Source organism: Mesoplodon bidens, assembly GCF_964165515.1.
Source record: "Mesoplodon bidens genome assembly, chromosome: 6".
Classification (NCBI taxonomy): Eukaryota; Metazoa; Chordata; class Mammalia; order Artiodactyla; family Ziphiidae; genus Mesoplodon; species Mesoplodon bidens.
The window spans coordinates 83,841,397-83,861,841 of NC_138162.1; the positions used below are offsets into that span (position 1 = coordinate 83,841,397).

General features: G+C 41.2%; 1 protein-coding gene across 1 annotated transcript in view; it reads right to left on the reverse strand.

Moving 5' to 3' along the window:
* TRPM6 (transient receptor potential cation channel subfamily M member 6) overlaps positions 1-17,066 on the reverse strand; it is a 139,678-nt gene extending 122,612 nt beyond the window's left edge. The window contains 3 exon segments of the mRNA XM_081236652.1: positions 16,585-16,632; positions 16,634-16,669; positions 16,671-17,066. Of these exon segments, the coding sequence (XP_081092778.1) occupies positions 16,585-16,632; positions 16,634-16,669; positions 16,671-16,922 (336 nt within the window). The 5' untranslated portion in view covers positions 16,923-17,066.
* Positions 17,067-20,445: the final 3,379 nt, after the last annotated feature.

The window sequence follows — 20,445 nt, forward strand, 5'->3', positions numbered from 1 at the left end:
CATCAGTGCAAAGCCAGCCTGTATACTTTGAAGACTCAGCTCAGGGTCTCCTACAGGGTTTTGTCCACAATCTAAGGGATACCTTGGGGGACTCACTTGATCCAAGATTAAGAATCTCAGGCAAAGGGCATCCAAACCTAAAATAACCCAAACCCAAGGATCTGGCTCGCCAACACTGCCACAAGTTGACCTCACTGGTTTTCTGGTAAATAATCTTTCCAGAAGGCAGCATTTAGGAGTACTTCATAAAGAACACAAAATACCCTTACATATTTTCTTCTTTTGGGTAGTTAGAGGGCACTATTTGCTGGTAATGATTTCTTTTTTCTTTTTTTTTTTTCTTTTGTAACATCTTTATAGAATGTCAACTAAATAACTCACAGTTCCCTAAAATGCCACTTCTCCTGTTTAGGTGAGAAATTTATATGAAATTTTCATATACTGCCTTGTTGAGCAAAAGCATTTAGAACTTCAGAATGGCTGTTTAGATTATATAAACTCATGAATACATGAGTAAAACATTTATGAATTCTCCACAGAGTCTAATGGGGAATTAGAAGAACTCAACAGTAACCTACTTAGTAGAGCATATCATAAAAGTTCAAACTAAAATGTCATACCCCAGGCTTCCCTGGTGGTGCAGTGGTTGAGAGTCCGCCTGCCGATGCAGGGGACGCAGGTTCGTGCCCCGGTCCGGGAAGATCCCACATGCCGCAGAGCGGCTGGGCCCGTGAGCCATGGCCACTGAGCCTGTGCGTCCGGAGCCTGTGCTCCGCAATGGGAGAGGCCACAACAGTGAGAGGCCCGCGTACCACAAAATAAATAAATAAATAAATAAAATAAAAATGTCACACCCCATCCCTCCACTCCCCAGACTGGTGAAAGCCCTCATTATGTTAGTCCAAAATCACAGTTTCAAATGGCAATGAGAAGACATCCTTTCCTCTGTTTGTCACACATGCATCCTTATTCAGCATCCTAGGGAATTAAACTTGCAAACAAGATGTTTATAATTTCAGATCATGTGAAATCATTTTGATAAGAAGAGAAAAGGAAATGGGAGGTTTCCCTTATGGGTGTTCTTTACAACTGCCCGTGGAAAGTGAAATAGAGAGTTTAACTGAATGCTGGGCCTATTTGTTGTATAACCACTCTAATCTATTAAGGTTTCCAAGTTAGATATACTCAATTTCCAATTTCCACCCAGCAAAATATCCACAAATATGCTATCCAAGTACACAGATGGTCTTCATTTATGCTACAAATATCTTGTTAAATTATCCAAAACTTTACTAGGACTACATCCAAGTGAACTACATAGTTAAAAAACAATTTCTTGGAGTGAAGCTTCACTATTGGTGGAGTTATACTCAAATAACTGACTTTTAGAAAACCCACCATCCTCTGAGACAATAAAGCCTTTATTAGGAATTACAGGTTAAAGGCAATTTCATTTATGTCATCCATAGTAAGGTTTATTTGTATAACGAAGATTACTTGTTTCATTTTCTAAGTGTAACACGGCAGAAAGAACAATGCTTCTTGAAATTCCATGCAGACACATGCCACGTATTTAACTTGGACAAATTCAAAATCTTTGCTGAAAGACTGAGAGAGGGCTTATCATATTGAGTTAAGTCAGTCAGACAAAGACAAATATTATATGATATCACTTATATGGAGAATCTAAAAAAGATACAAATGAATTTTTTTACAAAATATAAGTAGACTAACAGATATAGAAATCAAACTTATGGCTACCAAAGGAGATAGCGGGGATTGGGGGGAGGTGGGGAGGGATAAATTAGGAGTTTGGGATTAACAGACACACACTACTATATATAAAATAGGTAAATAACAAGGACCTACTATATAGCACAGGGAACTGTACTCAATATCTTGTAATAATCTATAATGGAAAAGAATCTGAAAAAGAATACATGCATATATGTATATGTGTGTGTGTATATATATATATAGCTGAATCACTTTGCTGTACAGTTGAAACTAATACAGCATTGTAAACCAACTATACTTCAATTTTTAAAAAGTGGAAACTAAAAAAGAATGAAAGAGGACTAGAAGAAGAAAGGTGAGAAGAAGATATAAAATGCTGAAGTATGGACAATATCAATGCCATTCCACATTCAGGAGTGTAGTATGCCCAAGAGCAGCAGTTCTCAAACTTTTGGGGTTTAGGACTCCTTCACAGTCATTAAATTTACCAAGGACCTCCAGAAAGCTTTCACTTACAGAGTATAGCTACCAATATTTACATATTCAAAATTAGAACTGGGACTTTTTAAAGTATTAACCCATTCGTTAATTTAAAATAATTATGGTAAACCTATTACATGTTAAAATAAGTAACATATTTTTCATGAAAAATATTTTTAAAAGGTTTATGAAAAGAGCATTGTTTTTTGTTTTTTTTTGTTTGTTTGTTTTTTGTGGTACGCGGGCTTCTCACTGCCGTGGCCTCTCCCGTTGCAGAGCACAGGCTCCGGACGCGCAGGCTCAGTGGCCATGGCTCACGGGCCCAGCCGCTCCGCGGCATGTGGGATCTTCCCAGACCGGGGCACGAACCCGTGTCCCTTGCATCAGCAGGCGGACTCTCAACCACTGCGCCACCAGGGAAGCCCCGGGCATTGTATTTTTGTCTGGCTTAAGACAGCTGGATTCTCATATCTGCTTCTGCATTCAATCTGTTACAAAGTGTTTTTGGTTGAAGTATATAAAAAGAATTGGCCTCACATAGACATGGAGTTGGAAAAAGGAAATAGTATTTTAATAGCCTTTTTAGATATTATGGATTTGTCATGTAACGTCAGGAAAACTCCACTGTATGCTCATGATAGAATGAGTAAAACAGGGAAATAATGTACTGTTATAAAAATAATTTGGGGGGACTTCCCTGGTGGCACAGTTGTTAAGAATCTGCCTGCCAGTGCAGGGGACACAGGTTCGATCCCTGGTCCAGGAAGATCCCACATGCTGTGAAGCAACTAAGCCCGTGCGCCACAGCTATGAGCCTGCACTCTAGAGCCCGTGAGCCACAACTACTGAGCCCGCATTCCTAGAGTCTGTGCTCCTCAACAAGAGAAGCCACCGCAATGAGAAGCCCTCGCACGGCAACGAAGAGTAGCCCCCGCTCGCCGCAACTAGAGAAAGCCCATGCACAGCAACGAGGACCCAATGCAGCCAAAAGAAAAACAATAATAATAATTTGGGGACTTCCCTGGTGGTCCAGTGGGTAAGTCTCCGCACTCCCAATGCAGGGTGCCTGGGTTTGATCTCTGGTCGGGGAACTAGATCCTGTGTGCATGCCGCAACTAAGAGTCCACGTGCTGCAACTGAGTCTGCGTGAGGCAACTAAGAAGTCTGCATGCTGCAACGAAGATCCTGCATGCTGCAACTAAGACCCAGCACAGCCATAAATAAATAAATAAATAAATATTTTTTTTTAAGTAATAATTTTGATTTTGAGGACCTCTGAAAGGGTCTCAAAGATCCCAAGGAGTCCCTGGGGATACCACACATGAAAGGCCACTGCCCCAAAGTGACCTCATAGGCACTAGGGTTGAGTGTGAGTGAGAGACAGGACCTACAGTTTCCTGGTTGGTCTCAGGTCCCACATGCATGTCTTAAGTCTGCCCATCTCATCGCAATGATTGCACTGTAGTATTTCAACATCCCCTATTTAATCTGGTGCTCAATTGAAGAAAGTTCCAACATAGAGAAAAAGCAATTAGAGATCAAATCTTCACATACTTCTCTTTCTAAGCAATGTAAGGGACTTTTGAAGGATAATTTTGACTGCATTCATTTTTAACTTAACAGCTGACTTTAGTACCTACCACATCCCTCCTCCCAAAGATGTCATTGAAGCATGATGAGTATGGTTACCAGCCCTCCAGAACCCATAGGCAGCATATATTCTATCAGCTTACCCACCCTTCCTTTAAAATGTTGATACCGCTAAGAATAATAGCTTCATTCATTCATTCATTCATCCAAAATACTTTGATGGGCATATCACATGATTGTAATAAAAATAAATAAAATTGTGTCCCAAAGACCAACACCAAAAGAGAAGAAACTATGTTTACTAATAGATACCAAGTATGGCACAAGAGCAAGCTGTGGGACTCCTTGGAAGTAGAAATCCCTTCTGTCTGCCAGTATTTGGGGAGTTTTCATGGAGGACACAAAACTTAGGAAAGTCCTTGAAAGATGACAAAGGTTTTGAAAGGTGGTTGATGAAATTCGGTGGTGGTTAGAAATGCGGAGATTTAGGCCTGGGGGAGGATTCAGAGGACAACGATGTTAAGGTATGGCAAAAGCCACAGAGTCACTGGGGAGCAGAGAACAGAGAAGATAAAAGAGCCAGGAACCTCTGGGAGCATCTAAGCATAGTGTGTAGAAGAGTTCAGGGAATAAAAACAGAGAGTTACTAATCAGGATGGTAACATGATACCTGAAGTTAAGAAGGGAGAAAGTTTTTCTCTTTAATAAAAATGTTTGCATTATTACAAAAATAGGTAGTTTCAAAGAAAAACTGAGAAGTGTTTAATATTGAAAACAAAGTAAGGAGGACATTTTTTGTCCATGACAAACAAATAGATTGAGAGAGAGTCAGGAAATAGGTTGTAAAACAGAGAGGAAAGTGAGTGTAAGATATCCTTGGGAGAAAGAAATAAAAACAGCCACTAGATCAACAAAGTAAAGCAAAAGCCAACGTTAACGTAGACTTTCATATATGCCAAGGGCTGGGCTAAATGCTTTATGGGCTAGCTAAAGTAATATTCACAACTGTGAGATAAATACAGTGATTATCACCTCTACAGAGGAGGAGCAGTTTCTATCAAATACCAGCACCAGCATTCTTTTACACTATGTTTAATAGGCAAAGTTGAAAGAAAGTTTATCTTATGTTAAGAAAGTTTGAACCTTGTATGTAGATAAAAGAAAGTGAAGATGCAAGAGAGAATAAAAATGACTTGAGACTTTGGGGGTGGGGAGCAGGGGAAAAAAATGGTATGAATAGCCAAGGAGGAAGGCTCAGCCTTGAAGAAAATGCTTCCTCTTCTGACAGACGCAAGGAGTGGAGTGGCAAACTTTCCCTTCTTGGTAGTTTTGCCCCAGACCCTATAATCAATGTCCTATAGAAAGTCATAGACCATTTAGCTCAGACGGCTGCAAATCTCAGCATTCTCCTTTGCTCATCTTAACCAGAGAGAAAGGAAGGCAGGAGATACGCACGCAGTCACAGTGCCCCTTTCTATTACCAGTTCTCTACAGTACAACATCAGTACAGTACAGTATGTATACTATGAACCACAAAGCATATGAAATGCTCTCTCAGTAGAGGATCCACCAAACTTAAAAGATAGACGGAGAACACCAGTAGTATCCCACTGATCACCCTATGGAGAAACTGCCATACAATATTCCAGGAATGTCCCTCATATACTAACCAAAAAATGTGTGCCCCAGGTTATGGGGGTCTGCAGACAATTAAACTGAGGCAGTAGGAATTTAGAGTAAAAAATAAGAGTAAATGTAATTGGAGATTAATGGGCAGTCAGGGCAAGGTATAATGAAAGGAAAGGAAGTGGGGAGCAAGAGCAAGGTGAGTGTGTTTTCTTCTCTAGTCTGTAAGAAATCTCTATCAGCAAACTGGAGAAATACTGTTCTTCCTGGGTAATTCACCCCAGGGGTTGTTAAAATAATTTCCAGCTGTCCAGTTGTGCAGCTGTAAATTTTCATGAGCATTCCTCTAGCTACATTTAGGTACTCCACTTCCATTAAAAAAAATTAATTATAATTACTTTAGGTAAACATTTTACAACTGTGTGCCTAACTGCTACATAGCAAAAAACAAACAAAACATATTTGCTATAATGTTATAATTGTTCAAATGCCGCTCTTAGTTCTTCTACTCTAAGCCTGTACTCTATCATTCATGGAACATGTAAGCCAGGCCCCAGTAACTTTTTCTTAACAGGGAATTTTGCAAATGGTATAAAAGCTACCACTACAACAGATAAGAAAGAAGAAAATGTTTTCTGCTCATACAAGCACATGGAAGTATTATGACTCTCCAGAACAGATAAACTATCCATTGTTTCCCTAAATATATTAAATCAAGGATCATCTTTGAGGATATCACACACTTGTTTCCACAGGATGCAATTTTGATAAATTCTTTTCCAAGAGTTTTCTACCAGTTATCAACTAAGAATATTCCCTCCCTTAAATCTTATATCTTAATATAAGGTTTTTACTTTTATCTTTAGGATTTTTTAACTTAATTTTTAAAAAAATCTTTGAGATGTTTAACTTAATTTATTTATTTATTTTTTTAGATGTTGGGGGTAGGAGTTTATTAATTTATTAATTTATTTATTTTTGCTGTGTTGGGTCTTCGTTTCTGTGCGAGGGCTTTCTCTAGTTGTGGCAAGCGGGGGCCACTCTTCATCACAGTGCGCGGGCCTCTCACTATTGCGGCCTCTCTTGTTGAGGAGCACAGGTTCCGGACGCGCAGGCTCAGCAGCCATGGCTCACGGGCCCAGCCGCCCCGCGGCATGTGGGATCCTCTCAGCCCAGGGCCCGAACCCGTGTCCCCTGCATTAGCAGGCAGACTCTCAACCACTGCGCCACCAGGGAAGCCCCTAACTTAATTTAAAAGATAGAAATCGTAAAGATTTTTATCTTAATTTAAGCTGAGAGATTTAGGGTAGGGTACAAATCAGGTTGGTTTTTTTCTTTGTCTCAAAAAAAAAAAAAAAATCACATCCAGAACAAACAATTCCCCTAAAATTCAAGGAGGAAAAAGACGTTTTAATGGAATGAGGGTAGTCCAGTAAGTTGAGAATCAGAAGTCTGTCAGTGGGGTACCAAGAATTCTGTAACAGTTGTTGGCAGATAGGAAAGCTCATTTGCTAGGAAAAAATTTCCCAACTTCTGCTTCTGGCTGTTATACTTGATTTTCAAAGTTCCAGTGTTGTTGTTTAGAAACTCACTGTACTTTTGATGCAATTCAGGAAGGAAAAGGGAACAGAGCTACTGCACAATGCCTTTCTCTAAGTCATTGAGAAGCCAAACGACACAACAGGTTTTCATTTTCACTGTGTTTTGATTATTAAGACATTTCTTCTGCATTTAATTCCTTCTGCTATTTTAAGATGAGAAGAAATATACTCTATCCATAAGGAAGAGACCTTGAAATGACCTAAAATGGCAATTCTAAAAGAGTGATTAAACAAAAGAAAAGCAGCTTTTTTCTTTAAAGAATGTGTTGCTCAAATGCTCACCTATTTTGTGATTGATTGTATTATAAAGAAGAATGTTCTACCTTAGTCACCTCCAGCTGCAAAATGAGTAAGACTCTCTCCCTTGACCAAACTTGAGTCAGGCTCTTTCTGACTTGAGTCCTCTTTCTAACTAGGCCCCAAACTTGGGCTCTGTCCTTGGCCCACTTAGTCCATTTTTATCAAGAATTCTGCTGAGTTAATTTAGCAAAAATCTCCCACGCTTGCTATCTGATCACTCTACTCTGGCTCTCCTTCAGCAAGAATCCTGTTGAGTTGGTTTAGCAAGAATCCCCCTAGCCTTGATGTTTCCTCTTGACCCTTCTCCATCCACTGACCCCATCTTGCTCCTTGGCAATAAATCTCCACTTTCCTCGCAATTGGAGTTGAGCCTAATCTCTCTTCCCTCCTGCAAAACCCACATTGCAGTCATTTTTTCTTGACTGGTCTTCCTTGCTATCTTTAACAATGTCATGAAAAAATTTTCTTTAACAAAATCCACATGTCACACACACACACACACACACGAATCATTATCTGTGGGTCAAAGAATAAAACTGACAAAATATTGGGATTCCAATAATTCTCAGAAACTCTCTCCTGGCCTGAACCTTACAGAGCTCTTCCCTTCATTTAAACTGAAATGAAAGACTCTGACATCAAGGAGACCCCACAGAGAAGGGCCTCAGAGGTCCTGCTCTGGGTAAATGGCTCCTATTCCTTCATCTATCACCCTGCTTTTCACACTCAGTATTTGCTGAACCCAAACACCAGCCAGCAAGATGCACTTTCCATCTGAAATGTCTCCACTAAAAGAGCTGTTTCTCAAAATGTGGTTTCTCTTTCAAAGGTTGTGGCTGTAAGGGACTTCCCTAGCGGTCCAGTGGTTAAGACTCCACACTTCCAATGCAGGAGACGTAGGTTTGATCCCCGGAGAGGGAACTAAGATCCCACAGGCCGTGCAGTGTGGCCAAAAAAAAAAAAAGGTAGCGTCTATAAGCAGCTCAAGAAACCAAAACATGAGCCGGGGAGGCTTGCCTCTTTATTTCATCCAAGAACAAAGATCTAATCCGTAAAGACTTATGTCAATTCACTGACTCCCTCCTAGTTTGCCTTTCTTAAGACTGTCTTAGGGGATTCCCTGGCGGTCCAGTGGTTAAGACTCCACACTCTCACTGCCCCGAGAGGGCCTGGGTTCAATCCCTGGTCGGGGAACTAAGATCCTGCAAGCCGTGCGGTGTAGCCAAAAAAAAAAGACTGCCCTAAAGACTCTAGCTAATACTATAAAGCGTTTAAATCTTAAGACTTTGAACCCTCTTTGTTTCAATCCAACAATATCACTCACTTGACCTGATCACAGAGCAAAACTGCCTACTTGGAACCTGAGTTTCTCTAGGCCAGATAAGGACAAAGATTGGGGGTTTGTTTTTTGTTTGTTTGTTTTAAATCACTTTAAAGCAGACACTAACAGTGGTGACAAAGGTTAGACAGGATTAACTGATCCAGCCTAAGGATCTGTAAAGTACCCTCTGGACTTAAATCCTTCTAGGAGGAAAACTCTCTTTCCAAAGATTACAGATTCATTTTACAAAAAAACTCTTGGCTCTTTAAAAGATCAGTAGAGGAAAACTATTTTTTCCAGAAAGATGAAAGCTGTTTTCATATGCAAAGACCAACCTGCTCCACTATAAGCTAATAACCTGTTCTGTTCTATAAGATAATATAAATAGTGGGTAGCTTAGTCAGTTGGGTTACTGTAACAGAATACCATTGGCTGGGTGGCTTACACCACAAACATTTATTCCTCAACATTCTAGAGGCTAGAAGTCCAAGATCAGGGTGCCCTCATGGTTGAGATCTGGTGAGAACCCTCTTCCTGGTTTACAAAGGCCACCTTCTTACTGTATCTCCACATAGCAGAGGGCACTCATCTCTCTTGTGTTTCTTCTTATAAGGACACTAATCCCATTCATGAGGGCTCCTCTCTCAAGACCTAATTACCTCCCAAAGGTTTCACCTCCAAATAGCATCACACTGTAGATTGGAACTTCAACATATGAACTTTGGGGGGGGGCACAAACATTTAGTCCACAGTAGCAACTTAAGAATTCATTCAGCACTTTCTACACACCCACCTGCCCAATGCAAAGCACATTGTTTATATTAACTCTGCCCAAGAGCATGTGGGAAGTAGGTGCAGTTATTATCTCCGTTTTACAAATGAGGACACGGAATCAGAGAGGTTGAATAATTTTTCCAAGAACACAATAGCTCATAAAAATAACACTAGGATTCAAACATAGGCAGTCAGATTCAAGTTCACGCCCTTAACAACTTCATTTCACCATCATTTACCCCCAGGATTTGCACCTGTATTAATCCTTGAAGCTGAATAGTGTTTTAGGCTTTACAAATCACATTCCTGAACACCTGATCCTCATACAAATCCCATGAGGTCCTTAACAGATAATAATGAGCAAGATCAAGCAAATGAAGTGCCCAGAAAAATCTTCACTTTATACCACATCCTCTGTGGGTATCCTTAGACCCATAGAGAGATATCAAGAGGGTCAGAAATCCCTAGAAACTGTATAACAACTTTTGTGTGGATATGAAGATGGGCATTTCTCATAAGAAAATCTCAAGAGCTGGATCAAAAATAAGTGCCACACAAAGGGTCTGAATACACTCTTCTCCAAAGAAGGTATACAAATGACCAGTGAATACAGGAAAAGATTCTCAACATCGTTAGTCATTAATCATTTAGATGCAAATCTAAACCACAATGAGATACCTCTTCTCACCTACTAGGATGGCTATAATCAAAAGTTCAGACAATACAAAGTATTGGCTAGGATGGGGAGAAATTGGAACTCTCATAGATTGCTGGTGGGGATGTAAAATGGTGCAGCTGCTGTGGAAAACAGTCTGGAGGTCCCTCAAAAGGCTAAATATAGAATTACCATATGATCCAGCAAGTCCATTTCTAGGTGTCTACCCAAGAGAAATGAAAACATATGTCCACACAAAAACCTGTACACAAATGTTCATAGCAGTATAGACAAAGAAGCAAAAACAACAAAAATATCCATCAACTGATGAATGGACAAATAAGATGTGAGGTACCCACACAATGGAATATTATTCAGCAATACAAAGGAATGATGTACTGATACATGCTATAACACGTACCAGCACTTGAAAATGTTATGCTAAGTGAAAGAAATCAGTCACAAAGGCATACATATTGTATGAGTCTATTTATATAAAATGCCCAGAATAGGGAAATCTATAGAGGCAGAAAGTACATCAGTGGTTGCCTAGGGTTAGTGGAGATGGAGGGATTAGGGATTAACAGCTAAGGAGTGTGAGGGATGATGTGTATGTTCTAAAATTGACTGTGGTGATGGATGCACAACTCTGTGAAGATAATAAAGTCATTAAATTGCATACTTTAAGCGGGTGATTATATGATATGTGAATATATCTCAATAAACCCGCTAAAAAAATTTTAAGGGGGGAGTGGCACAGACAGAAAGAAAGAGAGAAAAGCCCAAAAATAAACCCATAAATAATTTGGGTTTAACCATAGTAGAAAACGAAATACAGATATACTTCTGCCCATAGGCAGAAAGCAGGCCACAAATGTGTTTTGTTCAGTCCATAAGTGTTTTCAAAAATCTTTGAAGCAACTAGTAAAATGTAAAAACCCAGGGGTTTCACATTCAAGAAAGAATCTACACATCTGCATTTTCTCAACAAGGAAAGTTCAAAAAATAAAATTTAATTTAAAAATAAATAAATAACCAGAATCTGGCAATACTAGGCTTGCATTCCAACTTTGCAACAATCTGCTAAGGCCAAGGGTGGGCAGCCATTTTTAGACAGAGCTTACACTGACCAGTAAGCCTGAGTGCCCAGCAGGTCAGGTTTCCACTCTACTTTGAGTTTTTGAGTCGATTATCTATTGCTCTTATCAGATTGTCAAAGGAATCTCTAACTCAAAGCACATTCAGAGCCCTTAGAAAGAAGTGGCCGGCAAATAGTGGCCATTTGCTTTACAGATAAGGAAACCGACCTAACTTGCCCGAGGCCAGGAGAGTGCTGCAAGCAGCAGTAAAACTACTTTTTCTGACTCTTGGTTTCTTTCATTACTCTTCTGGCCTCCCTGCTGATATTTCTAGAGAGTCTACAATTACCATATCCTGTTCCTTTTTCTGCAGCAACTGAGGGAAATTAGTGAGAAAGGAAAGAACTTGCTAGACATTCCAAAATGGCATATGATTTTCAGGCTCTATGACCTTCTAATCACAAGCAAATTTTGCCTGGACTTAAATCTCTCTCTGGTTTGTGTGGGCAACCTGAGCGGTCCTCCTGGCCCATAGCCCAAGGAAGATAAAGAGAATGTTAAACTCTCAGGACAGGGAAAGACTCCCAAGACTGTGTTTTCTCCAAGGTTACCAGTAGCCCTACTACAGAAAGCGCAGGCTGCTAATAAACAGGAATGGTTCTTCCCCTGGGCCAGGTGGTTTGCTCATGTCAAAAATGACTATTTACAAGAAGCTCCGAGTGCACAATAGGCTAAGTGAGAACTTTGGTTGTTCATAGTTATTCACCCCACTGAGCTTTGAGTCTGCCTGGAAAGAAATTCTATATGATGCCCACATATAGCTGGGAGAGGTGGAAGAATAAAGAACAACCCAATTCACCAGGCTGATCTCTCCAATCAAAACTCATAGCATATTTGCAATCCCGGGATATCTGACCCTTATCCAATCTTGGAGTGCTTCAATATCCGGAGCCAGCAAATGGCAGAGGATCACTGCACATCAGGCCAGGGCTGGAAAGCAAATGCCAGCTGGGGAAATGCAGGAAAACCAGGGCTAGGGAAGGTACCTGTCTGTGCCATGGAGTAAAAGTCGTCTTTTCCAATCAAAACAGACCAAAAGGTTCTTGCAAAGGCACGTGCTTACAAAGCCTGAGAAAGAATGAAATCTCTAAGGCAAACAAAATGACCACTTCTCACTGTTCCCAATTGTGTAACTCTAAAATAGTCTCAAAGTTTATCTGTGCTATAAACAACTTAGGAACCTTTTCCCCAGAGATATGGAAATGCCAACACTCGTGGAAAAAGGAAAAGCAGCATTGGGCTGCCCCCAACAAGGGGACAAGCTCTTCTGGTGCCAAGTCCATCAGAAGAGTTTCCAGGGCAGTGCATTGTTACCCACTCCCCAAGCCCTGGAAAAACCATGATTTCAGGCAAAAGCTGAACCCAGCTGAAAGCAGATTCAATCATGAATTCAAAGTATAGGACATATCCCACTGTGGAGTTTGAGTCAAAATTTTCTTATTTTTCTTTAAATTGTGGTAAAATACACATCATGTACAACTTACTATCTTAGCCATTTTATAGTGTGCATTTTAGTATTACTAACTGTATTTTTATTTTTGTGCAATCAATCTCCAGAACTTTTTCATCTTGCAAAAATGGAACTTTATACCCATTAAACAACTTCTCATTTCCATGTCTGCTCAGGCTCTAGCAACCGTCATACTACTTCTTCTTTCTGTGCACTGAACTACTTTAGACACCTCATATAAATAGAACAATTCAATATTTGTCTTTTCATGACCAGCTATTTCATTTTGCATAATGTCCTCAAGGTGTATCCATGATGTTGCATGTAACAGGATTTCCTTCCTTTTTAAGGCTGAATAATATTCCATTGTATGTATATATCACATTTGTTTATTCATAAAATCTATTTCTATATCTCAGGGATATGATTCTGTTGCTCTGGTGGTACACAAGTTATGGAGTTCAATTTGTAATGGTCATGATTTTATACAGAGAAAGAGACAGACAGACAGACAGACTTGATTGAATGATGTTTGTACTCCAACAGAGGAAAAACAAGCTAACTAAAGCTGCAGCTGAGCTCAGTTATCATCTAGAACCATCTCACTATCCCTCTTTACCTCAAAAATAAGTTTTGTTAACTGTATATTCCCAGGTCCTGGGAACAGGACTTAGCATACAGTTGACACTCAGTAAATATTTGTTGGCTGAGTGAATCTAGAAGTGTGATTGCTCAGAAAATGCTATATGCTTGATCTTGATTGATCCAGCTCATCTGAACATATGAGCCAAGAAAGGATCAATATGTATTTACATGGAAAGATGTCCAAGAACTATTTTTAAAGGAATCAGGTTGCATATCAATAAACAGTATAATTCCCTTTACGTAAAAGCAAATGCACAAATCAAAACAATAAATACATACGTATATAATAATATACCTAAATAATATGCTACAAACCCAACGGTTTGATTACCTCTGGACTGAAGGGCAATGAGGACAAAGGATAGAAAGGGAACTTTCTGTCTGAATTTCTATTTGTAGTGTTTTAATTATTTACCAAAAGAACTTATTTTTGTATTGTTAGTGGAACTTTTTTAAGGAAAAAAATCTGGAAGGATAATATGTCATAAGAATACATTGATTCATTCTCATGACATATATAGCACAGGTAACTCTGCTCAATGTTATCTGGCAGCCTGGATGCGAGTGGAGTTTGGGGGAGAATGGATACATGTATATGTATGTCTGAGTTGCTTTGCTATGCACCTGAAACTATCACAATGCTGTTAATCAGCTATACTCCAATATAAAATTTAAAAAAATTTTTTTTAAATAATATGTTGATTCAGTTTACCTTACATGTACCCTTTCTCAAAGACCTACTGGAGAATGTGCTCCACCAAAACAATGGGAAATAATCAAGAAAGGAGAAGACATGGGATACAAGAAACAGGATCCAGCATAAGAGAGAGGCAAAGGGAATCTCCAAAATGATGGTAAAAAGAGAAGTAACAGCTGTGTATCCAACATCAAGGGCTACCATTTTGGACAGGTGAAGCAGGTTAAAGAGCAGTATTCAACAAGATAAAATTGACTGAAATAGCTGTTGCACTGGAAGATCTTGAGAGAAGATTTAGACAACTGGCAAAGAACCTGTGGTTAAATTAGTGAAAACTCCATAGAAAATTCTGCAAACACACACAGAATGACAGCTCTAGGGGAAAACAATAGTAAGGAAGGGAAAGTAATCATGTAGTACATAATCTGGTTCTTAATAGTGGATAGGAAGGCATAGTAATGTTGACTGAACTAAATGTTGACCTAAATAAAAATTATGAGTTAGCTATATTCTGAAGATAGATGGAAAGAACAGGAAGGATGCATGTGAATGGTAGGTGAAGGAACTCAAAAGAAAGCTAAATACTAATATTCCACGCTGGAAAGACAGTACATGATGACCAAACCTGAAAAATCAAGAGGAAGCAATATAAGCATTATTTAGAGACCAAAGAAGTCAACCAAAGAAGTCAAGTTGGCTTTTAGCCAACTAGCTAAAAGAGATGAACATGACTGCTCTTTCTGAAAAGAAGAAAATGATAGAGGTTCTGCTGTTTTTAGTAATGAACCTTATGGAATTATTTGTCTCTGAACTATGTGTATATACAACTTCAGTCAAACTAAGAAGTAAAAAAGAGAAAAATCACAACTGAGACCCACATCATAATACCTTACCTAACCGTTTTTTTTGTTGTTGTTGTTTTTTTTAAACAGGGAAATAGTTGCTGTGTAGATTTCTGATGTGACACAAAGAAATAACAGTTACAGGTAGGATGGCCACTTTCAGCTCCAATACTGGATGATTCTACCAGAAGTGTGAAGAGAATCATTCTGAAAATGGTTGGGCTTTCCAGACTATACGGAAAACCCATGATAAAAAACCCAGGGCGAGGGCTTCCCTGGTGGCGCAGTGGTTGAGAGTCCGCCTGCCGATGCAGGGGACACGGGTTCGTGCCCCGGTTCGGGAAGATCCCACATGCTGTGGAGCAGCTGGGCCCGTGAGCCATGGCCGCTGAGCCTGGCGTCCGGAGCCTGTGCTCCACAAGGGGAGAGGCCACAACAGTGAGAGGCCCACATACAGCCAAAAAAAAAAAAAAAAAAAAAAAAAAACCCAGGGCGAAAGGAAAAGAGGCAAGACATATTTCAGGTCCAATATTTACCAAATGCTTGAGTTTTGGCATAGAAGTCCTACCAAAAAAACTTAGCTATGATAGAGAATTGTAAATGGGCAAGATAAGACCAAAATTTGTGGCAAATCACCAATATTCTGCCTGGGTCTTTCCCTCTCCTCTGGGGTACAATCAACTCAACATGTTATTCACACCCTTGCCTATTAAAGCAAGTCTAATACTTTCTGAGGGTACTAATCCCCAATTTTGGCCCCAGAAAGTAGGTTCCTGCTGGGTTCCACCTCAAATGATTTTCAACCCCCCGACCCCGTGGTGGTGGTGGTGAGGGATACCTAAGAAACAGTCAGATTCTCACCAAACCCAGGTGTCAGTCAGGCCAGAGTATCTAATGCTTTATCAGTTATGGAAGAATCCAAAGCAAATGAAACACCAAAATTTGTACATAGGGAGAAAGAAATTGAAAAACTCAGTTCCCACATTGGTAGTTAATAATGAACCACCCTCTCCCTAGGAACAAATGCTCAAAATCCTGCGTATGATATCCATATTCTTAGTGTTTTAAAGCACTTGCCCGGGTTCCAATTCTAACTCCGTTCTTCTCCCTCAGCTTCATTTTCCTTTACTGTTAACCGGTGGGGTGGGAGTGGGTGGGTGGTGATACTTAGATCTCACAGGATTATTGCCTGGATGAAATAATAACAACCAAACTTTTGCAATCTGCTAAATATGTTACGCATTATTCTAAGTGCATGGCATATATAGCATCTCATTTAATGTTCAAATTATAACTTTTATCCCATTTTCCAGATGAGGAAGCCAAAGCACAGAGGTTCAGTAACTTGCTCAAGATCGTAGCTAGTGGTGGAGCAAGGAGGCTAATTAAGGTGATCTGGCTCCAAAGAAAGTACCAACAACCGGACTATGCCGAAATGCAAGAAATAAAATGTGCACCATAAATGGTACTTACTCACACACCATGTGTTCCAGTCCAAAAAATAGGTTAAGTGACAGGCAGTTTGAGGCTTGGCAGCCTTACAAGAGACCAAGGCATGACCAGGGCCTCCACTCCTCTCCCTAACTCCCCAGGCTCCCCAGAACTTCCCATCGCGCTTGGGACTTAGGGCTTCGAGGCTGCGAGTCCTGCTGGCTGGAGGTAGAGGGTGGAGCGGAGGAGGGGGAGGCGGGGGTAGGGGGGAAGGCGGTTGGGACACCGGCGTTTACCTTGACCTGCACTCTCATCGCTCCGGGAGTCCGGGGCGCGGGGCGCGGGGACGCGCAGAGGCGCAGACAGCGGCCTGGGCACTTTCTCCCGCCGCCACCGAGAGCCGCGACGACGTCCCGTCCCCTAGATTTCCGCCGCCCAGATGTGGCGCTCCGCTTCGGACCGAGCCTTCTCTCCTACCCGCAGCCGACTCACGCCACGTCCGGTCTCTTCCGCCACCGACCCAGAGCGGAACCACAGAGCTGCCTCCTCTCCCGGGACGTGTCCCCACCGCCCTAAGCAGAATCCCCCGCCCCGTTAGGTTTCCGCTCGGATACCACCTCCGCGCTGGCCCCATTCCAGCTCCGGCAACCGGGCTGTGGGGCGTGCCCTTAAGTAAGTGTCCTACGGTAGCCGAACCCTCAGATATGTTAATCAGACCCGCGTGGAGACCACAGGACTTGAGCGCAGGTATTTCGTAAATCCCAGCTATGCCAGATCCTAGTTAGATATCTTGTGGCTGGCCCCACCTAAAGCACCCAGGGCCCTGGGCTCAGATCTGGTAAACCGCCTAAGACGCTTTGCCCCGCCGGCTGGCAGCCCACCATACCTGTAAGCGCTCCTCCGCAGAGCGAGCTGTCATCCTGGACTTGCAGGCCCGCCGCCAAAGCCTCGTCTGAGCTTCTGACTTATGGAGTCAGATCTGGGCTCCACCTCCGCACGCTGCCTTTTACAGCCCTACGGATTTGTCACAATACCTTTTGGCCTCAGTTACCTCCCGTGTAGAAAGGAGGTGATTCCGACCTTACCTGGATCAAAGAGTAGAGGAAAGGTCAAATGGGATTTTCATCATCATCACACATGTATTTAATTGTGCTGTTATTGTTGAGTCAGTGTGGTGCGGGAGGACACAGGAGGTTTAACCTAACAAGCAGCAGTTTACTAACTGGGAGTTACTGGCTGTTAGGTGACCCCTCTGGGCCTGGGTTTATCTACACAGTGGGAAGGATGGCGAATAAATCCCCTTTCCTCAGAGGCTATACTGAAATCCATAAAATACAATCAAAAGCTTTGTGATTTCTGTTATTTTCGGTGGGCTGCTCTGGCTAGTCGGTCTTGATTAAGGCTGTGGTCAGTTACTACAGGTGAATCCCAGTATGTTGGCACAGGTGATGCTCACTTATTACGAGTGTTGTAATTAACAATGCTAGCCATTCATCCCTAACTGACTTCAAATTAGAACCACCTATCCTCTTAGTCCATTCTGGGCTTCTGCCCAGTGAGCTCACATTTGCTGACACTTTTTTCAGCCTGATTTCTTAATGTGGTTTTAATTTTTGTTAGAAAACTTGAACATCTCATATATGTATTAACATTTTGTTGTTGTTTGTTTTTCTATTAATGCATTTAATCTCATTCTCCTTGACCCAGCTCCCTCAAAATGTTAATGATCTGTGAGCAGTTAACAGATTCAGTAGCCCCCCCTAAGGCAAGTAAGCACCTCTTGATTGGTGTTTCTCCATACATCTCCCCTGTTAGGTCTGTCCCAGCACTAGAGACTGGGAGTTCTCAGAAATCTGCAGACCCACCAAGAAGACTAGACGTTTGGAACTCAAGATTCTTAAGTGTTGGTGCACTGTAATTACCATCTTCCAGTTTAAACTCTTTGGTAAATTTACATGTTAGGATGGTCACATATTCTTTTCAGATCAAGCTTCAAGGCAGAGAGTCTAAAATATCAGGACAATTCCAGGGCTTTAGGTATCTGGTGTGCTAGTTTGCAAGCTGCCTTTGGTTCCCAGGCTGTATCAGAAACACCTGAGGCATGTGTTAAAAGTGCAGATTCCCTAGCCCCACCCCACCCCACCTAGACCATCTGTATCAGAATGTCTAGGGTGGGGCCCAGGAATCTGTATCTTTCACAGGCACCTCACACAACTTGAAAGCTTGCGTAAAAAAATCTCCTGGCCACAAATATACCTTTGCCAAGCAGCTAGCAATGAAATTTAAATTTTTGGGTGTTCATTAGTAGTCTAGTGTGGTTTAATTCAAGCCAACAAATATTTCCTGAACACAGACTGTTTGTCAGGCATCCTGCTGGGTGCTGGGAAAACAAAGATGAATACGACATTGTCCAGTCTGCAAGGAGGTCGAGTTTATAGAGGGAGGAGGGACAATCAAAAGTGAAACCATACCTGGGGCACCATTGGTAACGCTCATCAACATAAACAGATGTTCTCACTTGTTTGCCCTCCCTGATCCCCTTCTCCCTCTTCCCATTCTTTTCTCCTATGTTTTCTTCTTTATCAGATCTTCGTTTTTACCCTGAACATTGTAAATGTTTTATTCCTGATCTAACGTGGTTTTAAGACACTACTCTAACTTTTAAAGTCAACCTAGTGATTTCAAAATGGAGGGAAACAGCTGATTTTTCAGCAGAGAAAAATGGGTATGAGAACATTTTTTTAATATGTGAAGATCTTTTTTGTTCGTTTTTGTTTTTGTTTTTTGCTGTGTCGCATGGCTTGCAGGGTCTTAGTTCCCCGACCAGGGATTGAACCCATGCCCTCACAGTGAAAGCACATAGTCTTAACCACTGGACCAGCAGGTAATTCCCTATATGTGAACATCTTGATGAGTCCCAGTTACTGGAGACTACTAAGGAATAGTTTCTAATATATGCACTCTTCTCCTAAAGAAAATTGTTAGAAGCTTGGATTTGGTTTTGGTTCATTTTCATTTATTTGGATGGGGCTGAGGGTTGTTGGGGGATTTGCACAGTAATACTTCCCAGCATCTCTGGACAGCCCAGGGGGAGAAAACTGAGCAATAAATAACTCTATTTCTGGGACTTCCCTGGTGGTGCAGTGGTTAAGAATCCGCCTGCTAATGCAGGGGACATGGGTTCGAGCCCTGGTCCGGAAAGATCCCATATGCCACAGAGCAACTAAGCCTGTGTGCCACAACTACTGAGCCTGCGCTCTAGAGCCTGCATGCTACAGCTACTGAAGCCCCCGCACCTAGAGCCCGTGCTTCACAACAAGAGAAGCCACTGCAGTGAGAATCCCACGCACCACAACAAAGAGTAGCCCCCACTCGCTGCACTCGCTGCAACTAGAGAAAGCCCACTCGCAGCAACGAAAACCCAATGCAGCCAAAAATAAATAAAATTTAAAAAAAATTACTAACTGCATTTAAAAAAAACAAACAAAAAAACAACTCTATTTCTTTGCACCAAGAAGAAAGAGTACCATGGGAAACTCTTGCCCAATGCATCATGGTATATTATTATCTCGTGTTCATGGTTTTCACTGTGGGTGGCCACCACCACTTTCAGAAGCATAAAGGAAACAAAATAAATGCAGTGTCATTCTAAAGTAGGTAATGGAAATGATGATAAACCTAGAGGGCATTCCACAAGTGGGGGAAGTTTAAAGTTATGGGTTATTAATTTAAGATAAAGGTATACTGTCAATAAGGATGGATGAAATCCAGCCCTCCAATCCATTCGTGTGCGACTGTTTCTGTTTTCAGACCTTCCCATTCAAACCCAAGGTACTGAGTTTGAATTCCATCCATTCATTCTCCTAAACTGCTACAAATCAAATTTCCTTTTGAAAGGTAGCAATATATTTCCTATGCCTACTGAATAAATGTTTTTCTAATTCAGTGCTTCTATGGGAGTATGCTCCCAATTTGCTATGAAAATGGATCATTTATCCTGTCACATAAGCAAAGATTAAAATACTCATGGTTGGCAAGGGGAGAAATAGGAACCCTCAAATACTTTTGGTAAGAGTTTAAAATGATATCCTTTTTGAAGGTATTTTAGCCATCTGGATTCAAGGCATAACCCTTTCCATCACAATTCCAGTACTAGG